An 18,745-nucleotide genomic window follows, 5' to 3' on the forward strand; every position below is an offset into this window, starting at 1 on the left:
TCCTTCGGATCTTTGCCTGTCAGGTTTTCCTCACTGGCTTTTACATTGACATAATCTGCCCGTTCGACTTCTGTGGTTGTTCAGTTGTGCACTTGTACAACGATATGTGCGCTGTTTTCCAATTAACTTATTTTTCCAGTGTTACCAGTATCATACTTTTCCCCAGTGCAAAAACTTGTCATTTGAACTAGATAAACCTTATATCTGAAAAGTTTAAGAAACAGGATTTCCTTGCATTGTTCATTGGGCAAATTATACCCAAAGAGAGTCGTAAGTGCCGCTTTGAGGCACGCACAGGTCATGTGCATTTGCTGTTTTTCATTTCTTTTTTTGTGGTATGACAGAGAGACTAGAAAACATATGTAGTAGGGGAGTGAACTGGTGCAACTTGAAGCCATTTCTTCTTGTCTTATCACTTGTTACTTGTGAGAAGAGACCAACACTCACCTCCCTACAACCTCCTTTCAGGTAGTTGTAGAGAGCAATGAGGTCTCCCCTCAGCCTCCTCTTCTCCAGACTAAACAACCCCAGTTCCCTCAGCCGCTCCTCATAAGACTTGTGCTCCAGACCCTTCACCAGCTTCGTTGGCCTTCTTTGGACACGCTCCATAATGATGCTAATGTGCTTGAAAAAACAGGATAGGATAGTCAGGGAATGATGTGGTCTAGTTCTTTTGCCTAGTTTCTGCTATACAAGGAATGCTTTCAGATTCTGGTTACTCTTAACTCCTCTTGCTTCTTCATGTTCCATCTTTTAGTTCCTTTTCTCACTTGACAACCTCAGGCTTTGAATTTCAGCTTATGTTGTTGGAGTGCACTATGTAAGACTTCATGGTTTGAATTCCTGTTCATGTCCAGGCATAACAGTCAGAATCTTGATTTGTTTTAATCATCTCCTTTGCATGTTGAGTCTCTGCTGGGAGAAAAATCTGCCTGTATACACCAATTATAGTTCAGGTGTTCAGGTAAACATTTCTATGTGTTAGGACAAATTTGACATTTTATTTTCAGGATTCTTGTCTTTTTGCTCCAGGGAAGTAACTCGCCTGTCTATCCTGCTCCCTTTTCCAGATGTGCAAGAAGTATTTGGGGAGAAAGCAGCATGGGAAGAGAATGGATTTATTTTAATCCAGAGTAGACTTAGTTTTCTAGTGAAAATGGGCAAGCTTTGTATATATTTCCTCAAATGCTATGGAAATAGGGGGAAAGATTATACAGGTATTCAAAGTACAAGAAGGAAAAATGAAGCACAAAAGTTACCTTGTGTGGTGTTTGAAATTAACAGAGTTGGTTGCATTTAATGGCATATTGGATAGATTACAGAAAGTTCTCCCACTCCCACCAGTAACAACATCCCACAGCTTGTAAAAAACACATTCTGCTTTGTAGCAAGTTTCAGTACTCTGCAAGTTTTATTAGGAAGAAAATGCTGCCTATGTCCACCTTTCCAAACAGGCATTCAGTTTCATTCCATATACGGGTGGCAGTGTTGCAATGCCACATTTTTGGGCAAACCACCAGTGATGCTAAGCCTCAGGGTTGCATTACATAAGTAAGCTCACTGCCAGCCCCCTCCTGGCTCAGCAGGAGATCTGGGCGAGCACAGCACATCTGTACTGCAAACACACTATGATGCAGGGATTCTCAGGTTGGGGGCATCCTCATTCACTAAACCAGTATTGTATGACACAATAGTGCAGGAATGTACCAGCTCAGACTTGAAACTACTTACTACATGTATTGGCATCGTGCTACACTTAACTAAAGCTTTTTTTTCTCTCTTTGAGAGACTTTTTTTCTGTTGGGGCAAAGTCTTGGATGCAGCATTCCTACTTTCCAGGGTACCGAACCAGTAAGCTGATGTGTTTGTAGGAGTCTAATATCTGGTTTAATGGGATTATTTCTCTTTTTATAGTCTCTCTAGAAAAAAATGTCCTAAGCAGTAGATCATTTGCTAAAGCAAGACAAGTTCTCTTTTGACACTCTCTTGCATGGGGTCCAACAGGAAAGGTGCCCACCGACGGGTGGACTCTGGTGGGACAACACTGACTCTGAGGTTCTGCTCTGAGACTGGACTGTGAACCACTCAAAAACACAGATCTAGCCAAAACTTCTGAGGCTCTCAGATGTACGTCTGTACTTGTTCTAGGAACCAAGCAAGTCCTGGCTACATTATTACCTTTTGGGGAATTTAGCTGTTGCATTCCTATTACACCTAAGTTTTCTTATTCTATTTTTCTGATGTGAGTGTATCCTCAAAGACACAGGGGAACCTTCAACAGGTTAACTGTTTTCTTCCGTCAAATCTGTAGCAACTTGTAAATTAAACTGGTTGAACACCAATTATTAGTCATCATTGCTGTGGGACATTGTTTTTTACTTTATGCTGTAAAAACAATGAAATAAACATAAGCATTCTAATCACTTTTACGACGTTTATCAAATCGCTCCAGTAAAGCCTTCCATATGCTGCCTGGGATTGTTTGGTGCTTGGTTATGAGAGCCTGGACTGCCGTCTTTGTCTGAAAAGAGAACAAAAAATTGCCTTTACAGACCTGCTTATGCAAGGAAGAACAGTATAATCACTGAATTATTCTCAGAGGTTCAAGAGGTACTGGGAAATTCACACATAAGATCTACTTTAAGAAAAAAGTTATATTTTATATTAGCTAGTTGTCCTAACAACAGTTTCCTTGGAATGGAAAGAAAAGGAAAGGAATAAAAAGATTGACTGCAGTTTGGATAGGTTCAAATTACTGAGACTTATCAAACCTGAGCATAACTAAGTCAAAGTAGGCTTTAACACATGCAACATGAAGTTTGTGCAATCTTCATCCCTGAAGGTTTTCATCAGAAGCAGTGGATAAAGTCTGACTAACCTCATCTGATCTGATAGATGATCTTGCTGGGACCAGGAATTTGGAGCAGGGACCTCCACCTGTCCTTCCCAACATGAATTCTTCCATAATTGTATCATAATAAGAGAGTTTGGATCTAAACCCTGTTCATAGAGGGGGTAGATTTAGATTAGAAATTAGGAAAAAATTTTTTACGATGCGAGTTATAGAACACTGGAACAGGTTGCCCAAAAAGGTGGTGGAGGCCCCATCCCTGGAAACGTTCAAGGCCAGGCTGGATGAGGCTCTGAGCAACCTGACCTAGTCAGGGATGTCCCTGCTCCTTGCAGGGGGGTTGGACTAGATGACCTTTGAAGGTCCCTTCCAACCCTAACCATTTTATGATTCTATGATTTTCACTCTACATGAGATTCAAATGCAAGTTTGTGAAGAGAATGCATAAAATATTCTGTATTTCAACTAGGTATAAGAAATGATCTCCCTTAGTTTTTCCTCGTGTATTTAAAATTGAAGTAAGGGAAGCTACATACTCCGGTGAGCTATCCCAGAGCGATGGTACAATATGACTGGGAATATAAGAAAAGAAGTGGCCGAACCTTTCCTGACAGATTCATGTCTTGACTCCTTTCCAGGGCAGGATCAGATAGAGGTCAGCCAGCCACTGCTCATCTCAAACCCCGTTTAAGTTTGTTGGTTTTTTTAATGAGCCACACAAAACCTAACTATATTCCCACTGAAGTGGGTCATCAAAGGCTTGACTTAAAGCAAATCAGCGTGATAGGAAGCTTCAACTTCAGTTTTGCAGGTATCTGCAAAATACTGTTCCCCCAAAATCCAAGAATATGGATAACCATAAGGGTAGTTTTAGCACTGATATTGCTTCCAGCCTCCTAAATTTGCTAAGACCAAACTCCTGTAGCTTGCTGGGGCAGTTTCCTTGTAACAGACCAAAACTGTCTTTCTCATTTCACTCCTGTGAAGCCCAGAACAATCTGCCCAGTAGATCCTTAAAAAAAAGAAAAATAAAAAAAAAAGAAAGAAAGAAAGAAAAGCTAGCCTTCTGGCATCTTTTGGGGGGGTGCAACGTGGTTTTTACATCAGTGATTCCTAACAAGTGTTTTGATCTGTGTATTCCTAGGCCATAGCAGGTTTTTTTGCATAAGGCCCTCCTTTCATCATCTATGAAAAAAAAATTTAAATGCATTTTCTGTATAGATTAATATTTTGAAAAATGCCTAAACCCTGGATCCATAAACCTTTTTTATGCCCCTGGGCACCACTGATTTCACCAAGCTGTAGGTACTCAAAATATTTTTATATTTTGGATGCAAATTATTTTTTAACATTTCCCTTTTGAAAATGAGACTGAAGCTCTTGTGGAACTTTGTTCCTAGAGCCCTATGTTATTTAGATAAGATTCTCAAAAGATATTTGTTATAGATTAAATTTATTTTCCTCGTCACTGAAAACTGAACTGAAATTATGTGAACTATGTTTTAAGTTATCAAAGTTATCAAAGGGATGGGAGAAACAAAGTTAGCATCCCAAGAAGACAGATCTCACACATTCTGAAAGGATGAGGACATACCAATCAACTGTTACTACGTCAATACATACCTGTAGGTATCAGTACGTTAAATAATCCTGGAGCTGAACTGCTGAACTTTAACAAGCTACTAACAGTGTATTTGTCTTTACTCAAGCATACAAAACTTAGTTTCAAGTGCATATCTAATAGAGGGCAAAGTGTGTAGTTCAGTATTGCAAGGAGAGCTATCTTACCTTTTCAACTAATTCCTCTGGAGTTATATTGGGATCATAAGGGATGGGCTCCCCAATGTATGTGCGAAATTTAACTGGAAGTCCTCCGTATGGTGGAATAAATGGCAACCGAGTACTTTCATACAACTGTCTAAAAAATCCTGAAATAGTTTAAGGGAGGAAGAAGTGAGATTACAGTCACAGAAAACACAATCCAAACTTGAAATCTGATTAATATGGAAGACTACTTAAAAATGCATGCTTTATCTGACAGTCAAGAAGAAATTACAGGATTTAGGTAACTGTCCAACAAAACAAAGCTTGATGGACTTAACTGATCACTGAAATAAGACTGCATTAAAGAAACAAATCACATAGCACAAACCAGTTATACACAAGCTGTTTGCATATTTGAGATACAGCAAGAGTGTTAGAGAATCGAAAGTAAGCAGAAGTCTGAAAAGCAAAATCTAAGATAAAAGTGAGAGAAATCTGAGATAAAAGTGGGGAAAACATTCCAAGTACTTAAAATATATTTTAAAGTTCTTACTTCTTTCTTTAAACATCCTATATCCTTCCCGGACATTTTGAGTGTACATTGGAATGATGGGCTAAGGAACCACAAAAAAAATAAGGTGGAAATGTTACACCAGGTTTGAATTTATGTTTTAGTGCCGTTAATGCAGCTAAGAAAAACACTTGAATACAGAGGATAATTATCAGTGAGTTAGGTAGCAAACAAAGAATCTTGTTATTAAAAAAATAAACTCCAGAATAGAAATCAAATTCTGTTTCTTGGCTCCCACAAACATTGCTGGTTTGAAGTCACCATCTATACAGAAAATGACTGACATTGTATTAGAGGTTGAGACCTTTCATTTTGAATGTACATTACAAAAGTTAACTGAGATTCTGAAAAAACTAACTTGTATGTTATGTATTTATTGCAGTACTGCTGACTGAAACGTAACATGAAGTTTTGCAGTTTCTCTGTCTAAAGCTTCCATCATGCATGGTGAATATGAAAGTATTCCGCGCATGAAGTCTTACAGAAAGCAAGCAGACATTCATGTTTGGTTCATCTCATCTGCTTCTCAAAGTAACGTCTCACTGAGGCAATAATGGTTGGATAATAGACCACTGGAAAAAACTTCTGCACATCCCTTGGACAAATAAGGCAATTGTATGTCCTCGTTGACCTGGACTACACACCTTCTGGAGGGCAGATCCTTAGGCTATTACAGAACAAGTTCACTTCATTATTGTGACTAAAAAGAAAGACACTTGAGATACCTGATCTTGAAACAGTCAGGTCTTATAGCCTGAGGTAAGATTTCATAGTTTGTAGACAAACTAGCAGTGACTGTATCCATACATACAATGTTTTTTCCCCTCTATTGTCCCTTGTCATTTTTTTTAAACCATATTTTGAGCATGTTGTTGGAATTACTCTTCCAGAAGGTAATGAAGGAACACCTTTATGCTGTTAAGAATCACTACCACAGAACACAAACCACAGGATGAGAAAAAAAAGCAAGCAAGACCTAACTAAAGCCTAATGAAGAACTCAAAGCGATGGAAACTATTTAAAGGAAAAAAACTCTGACAGATAACAAAAATATCAAACATACATACAGCTGTAATAGTAAACCTTTAAGAATGAGAAATTATGGGAAATTATTAGAAATAAACCCTTAAAAATAATCAGTAACGTCTTTTAAAAGCATAGAGCTACTGGACACTAAAAATACCACCCTTAGCTTTGGCTATTGCTTGAGTACTGTATGTCTAACATTAAAAGTGTTTGAAGCCCACCTATCAGACAGACAAAACACTTCAAATTTTAGAAATAGTGCAAGAGAAATGTATTTTTAGGTTATAAACAGATCTGGCAACTATGAAAGTTACTCGCATACAATGATCAGCCAGCCTCTGGACTACTCCAAACCCCCTACGCATACTGGTCAGCTCCCAGCATGTACTGGTGCATGGGGCTATTCTATTTTTTTTTAAGAATTACATAAATTGTAATTGTTTATCTTTTACCTAAGTAGATTTGAACCAATCTCTTGGCACAGATAAAATGCAGGGATCTTCAGAAATGGTGACTCCTCCCCATTAGCCTGTCAAATTCCAGCCACAGAGCGTATTACTGAAGCTCAGGCCCCTGGTCTACATAAATTAACCTGAGACAAATGTGTCTCAGAAGTTCATTGAGTCAGAACATTACATTAAATAGCAACGCTCTCCTTTTCTGACCCCAGGTAAGCAGAGTAGTTACACAACATGAAGTGGAAACTGAATTTGGAAGCCTGCAGGCAAGGACTGAGGCTAAAACTACGTTCCTTCTTTGCTTTTCTTCAGCTTTTCAGTAGAAGACTTGTTGAACTTCCATAACTTTATAATAAGAATGGGATTGTCTATTCATATATAGCAAGTCCAGAGGTGGACCATGAAGATGATCAGACGGCTGGAGCACCTCTCCTATTGGGGCTGTTCAGCCTGGAGAAGAGAAGGCTCTGGCGAGAACTTAGAGCAGCCTTCCAGTACCTAAAGGGGGCCTACAGGAAAGATGGGGAGAAGCTCTTCAGCAGGGCCTGTTGTGATAAGACATGGGATAATGGTTTTAAAATAGAGGGAGGTAGATTCAGACTGGACAGAAGGAAGAAATTTTTTACAATGAGAGCGGTGGAACCCTGGAACAGGTTGCCCAGAGAGGTGGTGGATGCCCCATCCCTGGAAACATTCAAGGCCGGGTTGGACGGGGCCCTGAGCAACCTGATCTGGTTGGAGATGTTCCTACTCCTTGCCGGGGGGGTGGACTAGATGACCATTAAAGGTCCCTCTTCCAACCCTAACAATTCTATGATTCCATGATTCTATAAAGTTATTTTTGTCTTGAAATCCCCATTCAAGCCACCTGTGGCAGGTTATGAACCACCATGTAGTCATTATGAATTCTGTAAATAATGTGTGGTTCTTTGGTTGATGGCTACCTTGTATGTGGAATAAATTCAAAACGAGGCACTTCTAGTCCTCTCTTGCGTTCATCCAGGACACAAATAATTATTAGCAAAACATATATGAATTGCTACATTACAGAGCAAGTTCTGTTAGTTTAGATGAGTCTATCCCCAGTTTTCAGTCAACCTACAAGACTGGTTTGGCCAGTATTGAAAAGGATGCAGCAAGAACAAAAGAGCAATCAAACTCCAAATTTGTCAAAAGATGGAATCCAGTTACTACTATGGGTCTAATTTTATATAAGAAATGGTATATAAGGTTAGTATTGCCCCCTCTACTGTTAAATACATAGCACTTTGTTTGTTTGTTTGTTTAGTTATCTAAGGTGTGTCCAATCACAGATTTTCAGAGAAATATCAAAAATGGCAAAAATGCAGTGGAGCCTGCAAACAAATTACAGTGATGCTCACGATACTGGGATCCACTCAGACCTCCTGATCATAAAAGAAAAAAAAACACCTGAGTGAGTGCAACAATAAGTAATACAAGAGCCAGCAGCACTGTAAAGGTGAGCTCAGGCTAGGAGATGCCAAAGAAGAAAATATTCTCTCTGCCCTCCAGGTAACAGATAATCCTATGTAGTGTCTGTTTTACCAAACATGTTATACAAATGACCACAAGAACCTTTCACACTGCAAGAACCTTATCCTCAATGAATACCACCCAATCCATTAAATAAAAAATACACAAACCCTGTCAACAGAAGGTGCAAACAAATTTATGCACTACTCATAGAATCATAGAATCATAGAATCATAGAATAGTTAGAGTTGGAAGGGACCTTCAATGGTCATCTAGTCCAACCCCCCTGCAAGAAGCAGGGACATCCCTGACTAGATCAGGTTGCTCAGAGCCTCATCCAGCCTGGCCTTGAACGATTCCAGGGATGGGGCATCCACCACCTTTCTGGGCAACCTGTTCCAGTGCTCTACAACTCTCATTGTAAAAAAATTTTCTCTCATATCTAATCTAAACCTACCTCCTTCTAATTTAAACCCATTACCCCTTGTTCTATCACAACAGGCCCTACTGAACAGTCTCTCCCCATCTTTCCTGTAGGCCCCCTTGAGGTATTGGAAGACCGCTATCAGGTCTCCCCGGAGCCTCCTCTTCTCCAGGCTGAACAGCCCCAACTCTCTCAGCCTGTCCTCATAGGAGAGGCGCTCCAGCCCTCTGATCATCTTTGTGGCCCTCCTCTGGACCCTTTCCAACTGGTCCATGTCCTTCTTGTGTTGGGGACTCCAGAACTGGACGCAGTACTCCAGGTGGGGTCTCACCAGGGCAGAGTAGAGGGGCAGAATCACCTCCCTCGACCTGCTGGCCACGCTCCTCTTGATGCAGCCCAGGATGTGGTTGGCCTTCTGGGCCGCAAGGGCGCATTGCCCACTCATGTTGAGCCTCTCGTCTACCAACACTCCCAGGTCTTTCTCCTCAGGGCTGCTCTCGATCCAATCCCTGCCCAGCCTGTATTTGTGCCTGGGATTGCCACGACCCAGATGCAGGACCTTGCACTTGGCCTGGTTGAACTTCATGAGGTTGGCACGGGCCCACCTCTCCAGCCTGTCAAGGTCCCTCTGGATGGCATCCCTCCCTTCCAGCGAGTCGACGGCACCACACAGCTTGGTGTCATCGGCGAACTTGCTGAGGGTGCACTCTATCCCACTGTCCATGTCGCCGACAAAGATGTTGAACAGGGCCGGGCCCAACACGGACCCCTGAGGGACGCCACTGGTGACCGGTCTCCACTTGGACATTGAGCCGTTGACCACCACTCTCTGAGTGCGGATATCCAGCCAACTCCTTATCCACCGAGTGGTCCATCCATCGAACCCATGCCTCTCTAGTTTAGAGAGAAGGATGTCGTGCGGGACAGTGTCAAATGCCTTGCACAAGTCCAGGTAGATGATATCCGTTGCCTGTCCCTTGTCCACCGATGCTGTTACCCCGTCATAAAAGGCCACCAAATTGGTCAGGCACGATCTGCCCTTGGTGAAGCCATGTTGGCTGTCACCAACCACCTCCTTGCTCACCATGTGCCTTAGCATGGTTTCCAGGAGAATCTGCTCCATGACCTTGCAAGGCACGGAGGTGAGGCTGACCGGCCTGTAGTTGCCCGGGTCTTCCTTACTCCCCTTTTTAAAAATGGGGGTTATGTTTCCTCTCTTCCAGTCATCGGGGACCTCACCAGACCGCCACAATTTCTCAAATATGATGGCCAGTGGCTTGGCAACTTCATCCGCCAGTTCCCTCAGGACGCGCGGATGGATCTCATCAGGCCCCATGGACTTGTGCACCTTCAAGTTCCTTAAATGATCTCGAACCTGCTCTTCGAGCACTGTGGGTGGTTCTTCATCCTTGCAGTCCCTGCCTGTGCCTTCCACAGCTTGGGTGGGGAGACAAGAGTTCTTATCAGTGAAGACTGAGGCAAAAAAGTCATTGAGTACCTCAGCCTTCTCCACATCCCGGGTAACCACGACACCCGTTACCTTCCGGAGGGGGCCTACATTCTCCTTGGATTTTCTTTTGTCCCCTACATACCTGTAAAAGCTTTTCTTGTTACTTTTTATATCCCTGGCCAGATTCGATTCCATCAGGGCTTTAGCCTTCCTCACCCTATCCCTGGCCGCTCGCACAGTCACTCGGTAGTCCTCCCAGGCTACCTGTCCCAGCTTCCACCCTCTATAGGCTTTCCTCTTCACTTCCAGTTGGTCCAGGAGCTCCTTGCTCATCCACGCTGGCCACCTGGCCTTTTTGCCCGACTTTTTCTTCATCGGGATGCACCTCTGCTGAGCTTGGAGGAGGTGCTCCTTAAATATGGACCAACTGTTCAGCTATTTCCATGCGCTTCTAAATTATGGAAGAGTGGAATGATTAAGAGGATTACTAGCAAGGATTTTTGTGACGTATTTTTACCAGAGTGACACTCTATATTAAGGGCACTCAGATTTTTAACATTCAATTTGTATTTAAAAAAAAAAAAACAAGCTTATTACATTGTAGAATTACACTATAGGGTTCCAAGTGAAGTGAAAACATCTGGCAAAAGATTGTTCACATGTTTGAAGTAGCCTGAAGGACAGATATGAAAGCAAAATTATTAGAAATAACTTAAGTTGTTAAAGTTACACCTCTTTGTTCAAGTATATATTATGAAATTAATACATAAGAGGAAAGACGATAACGGAATTCAAAATGCCTATATGAATTTGACTGGATTTATCCTATTCACATTCTGATATTTTCCTAGTAGTGGTGGTGTACAGGCCCACACAATGCGTGAAGTATTGTGACTAACACTCACCAGCCCACGCTTCTGAGAAAAAGGCCAGGAGAGGGAGCAGAAGGCACATAAAACGTTACTTTTAAAAGGCCACATAACAAGACAAACAGGTAGAAATAGAACTCCCAGCCTAAAATTACTTTGTCCATTGGGTAAATGGCCCTAAATTTATTCTAGTGGTTAGTTATCTCCTCACAAGATTTCAGAGATAGATAAAGTTCGGAAGAAATATCAACCAAAAGCATGCATTTTGCACCCCTTGGTACTTTGTAGTAGGAGCTGTAGCACAACAGACCAAAGCAAAGTTTGAGAAGGAACAAATTGAATGGGGCAAGAGATATAACGGCACAAAAAAACCTGAAAGGGGTGGTAAGAAATTCCAAGTTTCATAGGAAGAACCCAAGTTCCTGTACAGATTCTCCTATACAGACAGAAAAGCATTACGTTTATGTGGAAGGCCAAAGAGCACTGCAATTGATGAGCTATTTATAAGAATGTAAAGAAAAATGACGGTTGTGCAATTCATGAGAAAGCAGCAGAAAGCTCATGGCAGAACGGATGAAGCCTGGATCTGTACCACTATTGTCAAACACAAAGAGCACTAGGTAGGCTAAGTCTAAATTAAGACAGAAAACTTATTTCTAATGGTGATGACATTGAGAAGTGGCAGTTAGGAAAAAGAGTTGCTGCTCTTTCAGCTCTACGCCTGAGAGAGCTGAATAAAAAATAAAATTACTTCCCAGAGACTGTATCAGAGAAACAATCTCACCTGTGGAATTAGATGGAAGAAGTCAGAGCCAGTGGTAGAAGTTTGTATTTGTAGACAATCCATACGGAAAATGTAACTGAAACCGTGGCCATGTGTGCATTAGTGGAGTATAAACCAATAGATGGACATCTCTAGAGGATGCTGAGGATCTGACATCAACGCTGAACACATTTCAGTGCTCTGTTTTTGTGTACAACTAATTCTTATCTGATACCATTGACTGAATGTCCATTTGCAACTGGAGAGTATTGGGTCCCACTTCTGGTTTTGTTTCAGCCAAAAGGAATGCAGCTCAGGTATTCTAGCATGTTCCATGATGTGAGTGAAAGCATGGTAGGTGAAGGAGATGGAAAAACTGCTTCAAAAGTGCTCATGTGGAGGCACATGGTTCAAACAGACACTGATCTAGACACACCTTGTGTTAGTCGATACAATCTTTCACAAACATAGAATCACAGAATAGTTTGGGTTGGAAGGGACCTGTAAAGGTCATCTAGTTCAACACCCCTGCAAGAAGCAGGGACATCTCCAACCAGATCAGGTTGCTCAGAGCCTCATCCAACCTGGCCTTGAATGTTTCCAAAGAAAAGTAAGGGTAAGAACAAAATCCTGGACCCTCTCAGAACATATGAGAAGAAATAAATATAAGGATAATATATTAAGAGCCATAAGAAAAAGACTGAGTATGTAGAAGTAAGATAAATATATAAGTCTAGTAGGATGAGAAAAAAAAAGAATGAAACCTTATGGCAATATGGAGAAGGACCACGGTGAAGATTTCTGAAACACAGTCAAGACACAAAATTGGATGCCTGCGCAATGAAACTGTAGACATGAACTGCGGAGATGGATGCCTTGGAACAGCCAAGAAAAAGCTATACAGTTCCATAAAACCCTTCCTCCCTTCGGATCAATGTGCTTGAGGAAAGTGGTGGGAAAAGGAAAAGCAATCTTTACTCCCAAACCTTTTCTTCTGTTTGGAAGATTTTCCAACAAACACCCCTAAACTGTATTTTATAATGAAGCATGTATGCAATAAGCATAAACTGGGATTGGTAACATGTAATACTCACCACTTTTGCTTCTAGAGCAACCTGAGCAAAGCCTTTTCGATTTCCCCACACGAGCTGATAACTTTCATCACTGAATAGTGCTTCTCTAACTCCACCTGGGGAGACGGACACCAAGTGTCCATTCTTCAGTGCATCGAGACACTCCTCCCTTGTACCTGGCATAACACCCGTCACTTCCAATAATAATTTCAGTCCTGCAGTAAATAAGTAGCAAATACATATTATTATAACAATATATCACAAATACTGCTTGCATGTAGGAACAAGATTACAGCTAAATGAAAATCTAATAGCTATATATTTAGATTAAGGCTAATCTGTACAAAGGAAACAAAACATGTACAGAGTAAATATTGGCAAAATGACAAATATGTGACACCGGTTTTGCCCAAATGTTATGAAGATGAACCACCATATCAGGAGCACCTCAATAAACTAATACTTCCACATGCTATTTTCCATAATTATCAAAACACCAGCTATGCAACTGAAACTTGTGCATCATAGCTAGAAGTCTGAAAATAAACATCTCCCTCCTTCTTTTAAAATATTTTAATACAGAAAAAAAATCAGTACAATAAAGATTACTACAAAAATTAACACTTCACAAGCAACTATTTTTAGTGTTCACTTAAAATCTGATGCTTAACATTTTAAACATTGAGGTTTTGAGTTGTTAAATTGAGCATTTTGTGGTTAAATTGCAAACTACATGGATCCAATGGGACTGCTATATGACTCTCAAGATACATGAATGGCAGAAGTTTGCAGGGCAGTTTCAGCACTGCCGGAGTAGTTCAGTGAATCTCTTTCCTTTGTTTCCATAACTGAGATCTCTCCAAAAGACTGAGAACCACAGAAGCACTCTATGCTTTCTTATATTATCTTCACATTTTAAACCTACACATTGCACAGCTGAGAGGGTTGCTTGGTCCTGACAATAGTTTACTATACATCTGCAGTAAAAATCTGTGCTATGGACACTTCAATTTGAAACAGTACCCTCTCATTTTCCCTTAAAAAAAAAAGTTTCCTTTACAACATTCTTTTAAGCTTTAGTTTCCCTTAGGGGCCCTCTTAAAAGCCAATAATCTCTTGATGACTTCATGCTTCTGATGTGTTTAGTACCACACAGTATTTACTAAGTATGCATTCCTCACCATCTTTCTAGGGATGCCTTCATATGTTCTTGCATCAAAATTGCTTGAGTTTATGCTCTTTGTTTTCAGTGTTTGAACACAACTTAATTTTCTGAAAAATTTAAATAGCTTCCCTTACCCTTTAGTATTACAACAATTTTAATATAAGTGGTGTAAAGGAGCCTTTAAATAACCTCCTTGCTATTCCTTCTGGATGCTCCTTCTTTATGTCTTGTTTTTCTAAAAATGAATGAGGTTTGCTTTTTCTGTATCTTCTTCTTTTCACAATGGAATTATTTCTTTCTCTCTGAGTCTACAGTGTGCTGAATGTGTTGTGGTGCTCAGTATTACAGAGCTCTTTTCAACTGTAAAATCTTCAATCAAGTTTTGTGCCCTACTCCAGACTTTGCTCAGAAGATAGGTTTGATGTCATACCCCACTGCAATGTCTACTCAGCACAGAGGGCAAGTAGATGATTGGTATCCCACCACTTACGGGGCTCTTCTGCACTCATAGCACATGGCTGACCCGTCAGCATCAGGTCAATAATATAGTCCTACCCTACAGCTTTTATGGAGGCATGACACTTCACCCCAATGGGACTATATGTCTGTTTGTTGGTTTTGGAGGGTCTACCAGTGTCTTTATGACCTTTCTCTTAAAAGATAGGATATTCTACCCTGTTTGCCCTTATGCATCTTCCAGCTTTTAGTTTAAAATTCTAAAAGCAGTCTTTTAGTTTAAAAGCTCTCTTGAAAGTGTAATAAATGTAAATTTCACCAAAACCTGCAACAGGTTGAGCAAATCCAGGATGCTTAAATACAAAAGAACATGTTCTTACCTGGTAAACGAAAGACAAAATGATCAGCTACTGACAGACAAAGTCTTTTCTTCCAGAGAAACAGCCTAGACAAAAAGTAAAGGTAGTCTATAGGAATAGCTCCATGGTAATACACAAGAATGCCTGGCCCTTCTGGTAGGTTTTCCACACCATGAAGCTCATAACCTGTTTGGGATAGAAAGCAAGACACTAACAATGACAGCAGTAAATCATCTGGCAATTTAAAGAAAACTGGTTACTGTCCTTTGTTAAATGACTTTCAGACAGTTGTGAAAGCCTCTGCAGTAGCTTTTAAAAGAATGTTCAGGATGGAACTTTTGGTCAATAGCAAAGAGAAAGCCCCTCAAACACCACAGGCTATCGGTGGACTGATTTGTTGGTCAGTTTAATCACTAGATCAGACCTGAACCTGATCTTTTCCCCAGTAAGAGGACTCAATTAATTATTTCCCATTAGGAACTTTTCCTAGTCCAAAGTAAATTAATGTTTAAAAAAAAATACTATACTGGTGTGAATCTGCTTCATTGCCAGAACGAGAGGCAAACAAGCACTCAGGATGCTTTCCTGAAATATGGAAGTATGAATCTCCATTCTGTGTCAGGCAGAATGAGAAGTCTGAGATTTTACATAATAAAAAGTTTCTCTGGTTGAGATGTTTGTCCAAACCAGAATCTCTAATAATCCCAAAGAGATGTTCTCTCCACGAGAATTAAATGTATTCACTTCACAGTGGAAGAGAATTTCCTCACAGACATGGACTTCTGTAAATCCCTCTCCTGTCTCTTCCTATGTTTGATTTAGGTTTTAGGTGGAGCCAGACAAGGAAGCTAGTGTATACAAAGGTCTGGAAAGCCACAGCTTCTGCCAACTAAGAGCTCTGTTCCTCCTTGTCTGCCTTCATCTCCCTCTCTGCTACAGCTCCTATCATAAGCTGTTCAGGCAGAAGAATGGAGATTGAGCAGACACCTAGGAAGAAGTGGAGGAAGTTTTATACTGCAGGATGTTCAAAGATTAAGGGGAAAAGCTGTGAGGAAGGATAGCAACATGGATAACAACCTGTTATTCTTCATCCCTAGGGCAACAAAGTCTTGCTGATAGCCTTAAACTACATCTGTGGGAAGAAGAAGGGCCTAGCATGTGGCTGAGGACTTTCCTAGGGAGGAGAAGTGAAGGTTGAGTGTAATGGAACTGAAAAATCAGGTTACTTTTAAATTCTGCTACAGTACAAACTTAAATGTGATAACTAGTCATTTCTTTGTCTATACAGTTCTTAAAATTATTTTCAGTTGTCATAACACAAAGTAGTTTTTGCCAACTAAAAATACACTAATTGCATTTCCAACTAGTTGTTGTGTTTTGATCATTTATTAAGTGAATTATTTATTTATTAAAGAGCTACTAAGGTTAACAATAAATCACACATCTCCCTTGCAGTTAAGTTACTAGAACTAACATTAACACTGTGCTTCACTCTGATAACATATACAGAGAAGTGCACCTGCCCATCCACTTAAGAGAACTTTACCATATATAAACTAATTTCTCTCTTTCATTCTGCCTACTCTATATTGCAATCAGTAACATTTGGGTTAGGTGCCATACGAAGTATAATAAATGTAATTTATTTGCATCCATTTGGAAGCAATGAAAAAAAAACCTTATGTGTATTTACTATTTATTATAATTCAAAGCTCGAGACAAGTCATGTCATACTTACCATGCCATATTCTTGCATATACATCCCAAAAGCTTGCTATATTCTTCCTTGCACTATCCCAAACATCACTCAAGGGATCTGCTTTTACCTCACCGTTCCTCTGATATAGTAAAAGCCCAATATTAGTAAGGTAAATGAAAAAGAGGATTGTTAAAGGAACTATAAAAAAAACTAATATTGCACTGATTGTCAGTGAGACAATGACCACATGAAAAAAGTATTTCTTCAGGTACTCCACAACAGTCCATTCTTCCAGTACGTAGGCAATACAGCTTAGGTCGGTCATCGGTATCTGTCCCGAAGCGCAAGACTCTTTTCTATCTATCATGTCCTGCATGGAGGAGAGGAAAAAAAAAAAAAAAAAATAAAAATCTTTAATTTCTCTAATCATGGAAGTTGCTCAATTTACGAAAAAAGTTTTGTGTAGACATACCTGACGCTTTTTTTGGTATGGCACAGAATCAAACATTTTGTCTCTCTCTGTCAGGCTAAGACAGCCGCTGGCAATAGCCATCCACTACTGCCTGTAAAGGGTGACGAGATCATCCTCTGTATTCATGGATCTTTTTTGTACAGTCAGATAACAGGGGCAGAAAGGATGAGGGCTGGAGTCCAAGGAAGCCTCAAGATCCATGCAACACAGAGCACATTCACTGTCAAAGCCATTTACCAGATGATTTCTCTGTATAAGTACGCCTTACTATTTGGAAGCTCAAAAGAGGGCAAGTGATAAGCATTTTCAGCAGCTTTCCTGATCCTCTGCAGGGAGTCCAGCCTGGGCTTCTCTCAGTTTGGCACCAGCCGGCAGTGAGGCGACCGAACAGTGGAGTGAGCAGCTGAGCTAGATGAAGAACCTGCGCACCCGTGGCTCCTTCCCAAGGGCTGGAGGTGCATGGGACAGCGTTTAGTACTCCTGGTAGCACTGGGAAAAGCAGCTCTTCGCCCCTCATCCACACAACCATGCCAATACACCCTCCTTTCAGGTTTTCCAGCCCTGCCAGGGCTCCATGGCCCTAGTGATATGTTTGCCACATACGCAGCTCCCTACTTAGTCTGCTCCTACAGCCGACCCTGCCTGCCTGACAGCAGGTAGAGCTTTCTCTGGAATGCAAGAGCACTCCAGCGTTGCTGGCTGATTTTAAGAGCCTTAAGCATTAGCCAGAGATTTAAACATTGCAATCAGATTCAGTAATCCATAACTGAATACAGCTTTTATTTGCCTCAGCCAGTTCACTACTTGTTTAATGAGTAAATTCTTCCGCTCCAATACCAGAACAAGTACCTACAAGAAATAAATCATACTGGACACAGCCAGTGCCAAGATCATGAAGCACAGCAAGTCCAGACTTTTCTGACTTTATGTCTTCAGCTGCATACTTATATGAGCAACCCTGGTATACACTACACACTCCACTTGTTTTTTTTCTTTGAAGCCCTGGGACTGGTGTAAAGCACAGCTTCATTCAGAATTATGGATGACCATGGATGACCAGAAGTACAGCAAACAGCAAAAGCAAAAAGCAGCCACAAACAAGCACTGGGCTTACACACAGTAAGGCAAGCAAGCCCCATGGGAAGCCCTGCCAATGGGTAGATTTAACAGCTAGAAATTTGGTCTCGCATACTCCAATCACACCTGTCCTTATCTCAAACCCTTCAAGCCCCATGTTTGGCACCATAAAAAAGGATTGTCGTGGTTTAACCCCTGTAGACAGCTGAGCCCCACACAGCTGCTGGCTCACTGCCCTCTGCACTGGGATGAGAGAGAGAATTGGAAAGGTAAAAGTACAAAAACTCATGGGTTGACATAAAGGCAGTGTGATAGGTAGAGTACAAGCTGGAAGGTTAGTAAACTAGGAGCTCAAAGGAAGCAAGCATTGTATTAAATGATGCTCAGCACGGCACAAACAAATGAAACCAATGTGGTGAAGTACGTGACGAGAATTAGTATGGAATTGTTTATAGCCTGGTGACTGGTGCCTGATTAAGATATAAGAAGATCTGAAAGTTCTCACTGAGAAGAGATTTTATCTATGACATGAAAGAAATAAAAGGGATAGTCTGCATGATTAAGATATTGAAATCTCTGCTGAGAACGCATTTAAGAAGGATAAGGCTAATGGTGTCATGCTACTCTCTAGTAAAAAAATCACAGAATCACAGAATTGTTAAGGTTGGAAGGGACCTTTAAAGGTCATCTAGTCCAACCTCCCTGCAAGGAGCAGGGACATCTCCAGCCAGATCAGGTTGCTCAGAGGCCCGTCCAACCTGGCCTTGAATGTTT

At 40.9% G+C, this 18,745-nt stretch overlaps 1 protein-coding gene across 5 annotated transcripts in view; it reads right to left on the reverse strand.

Moving 5' to 3' along the window:
- The window catches only part of LOC104474368 (DGAT1/2-independent enzyme synthesizing storage lipids), a 688,180-nt gene extending 671,382 nt beyond the window's left edge, over positions 1-16,798 (reverse strand). Inside the window, exons 1-6 of one of the 5 annotated variants that reach the window (XM_010115407.2) lie at positions 16,462-16,798; positions 14,745-14,909; positions 12,765-12,958; positions 5,169-5,229; positions 4,640-4,779; positions 1,267-2,521 (exon numbers count right to left, since the gene is read on the reverse strand). In XM_010115407.2, the coding sequence (XP_010113709.2) occupies positions 2,417-2,521; positions 4,640-4,779; positions 5,169-5,229; positions 12,765-12,958; positions 14,745-14,909; positions 16,462-16,798 (1,002 nt within the window). In that variant the 3' untranslated portion in view covers positions 1,267-2,416. Of the gene's footprint in view, positions 1-1,266; positions 2,522-4,639; positions 4,780-5,168; positions 5,230-12,764; positions 12,959-14,744; positions 14,934-16,461 lie in introns of those variants that run through there. The other 4 variants (XM_086740821.1, XM_086740819.1, XM_086740820.1 and 1 more) reach the window with 4 other exon arrangements.
- Between the last annotated feature and the right edge of the window lie 1,947 nt (positions 16,799-18,745).

The sequence above is a fragment of the Chlamydotis macqueenii genome, chromosome 2 (genome assembly GCF_036417535.1).
Source record: "Chlamydotis macqueenii isolate bChlMac1 chromosome 2, bChlMac1.mat, whole genome shotgun sequence".
In the NCBI taxonomy this organism is placed as follows: Eukaryota; Metazoa; Chordata; class Aves; order Otidiformes; family Otididae; genus Chlamydotis; species Chlamydotis macqueenii.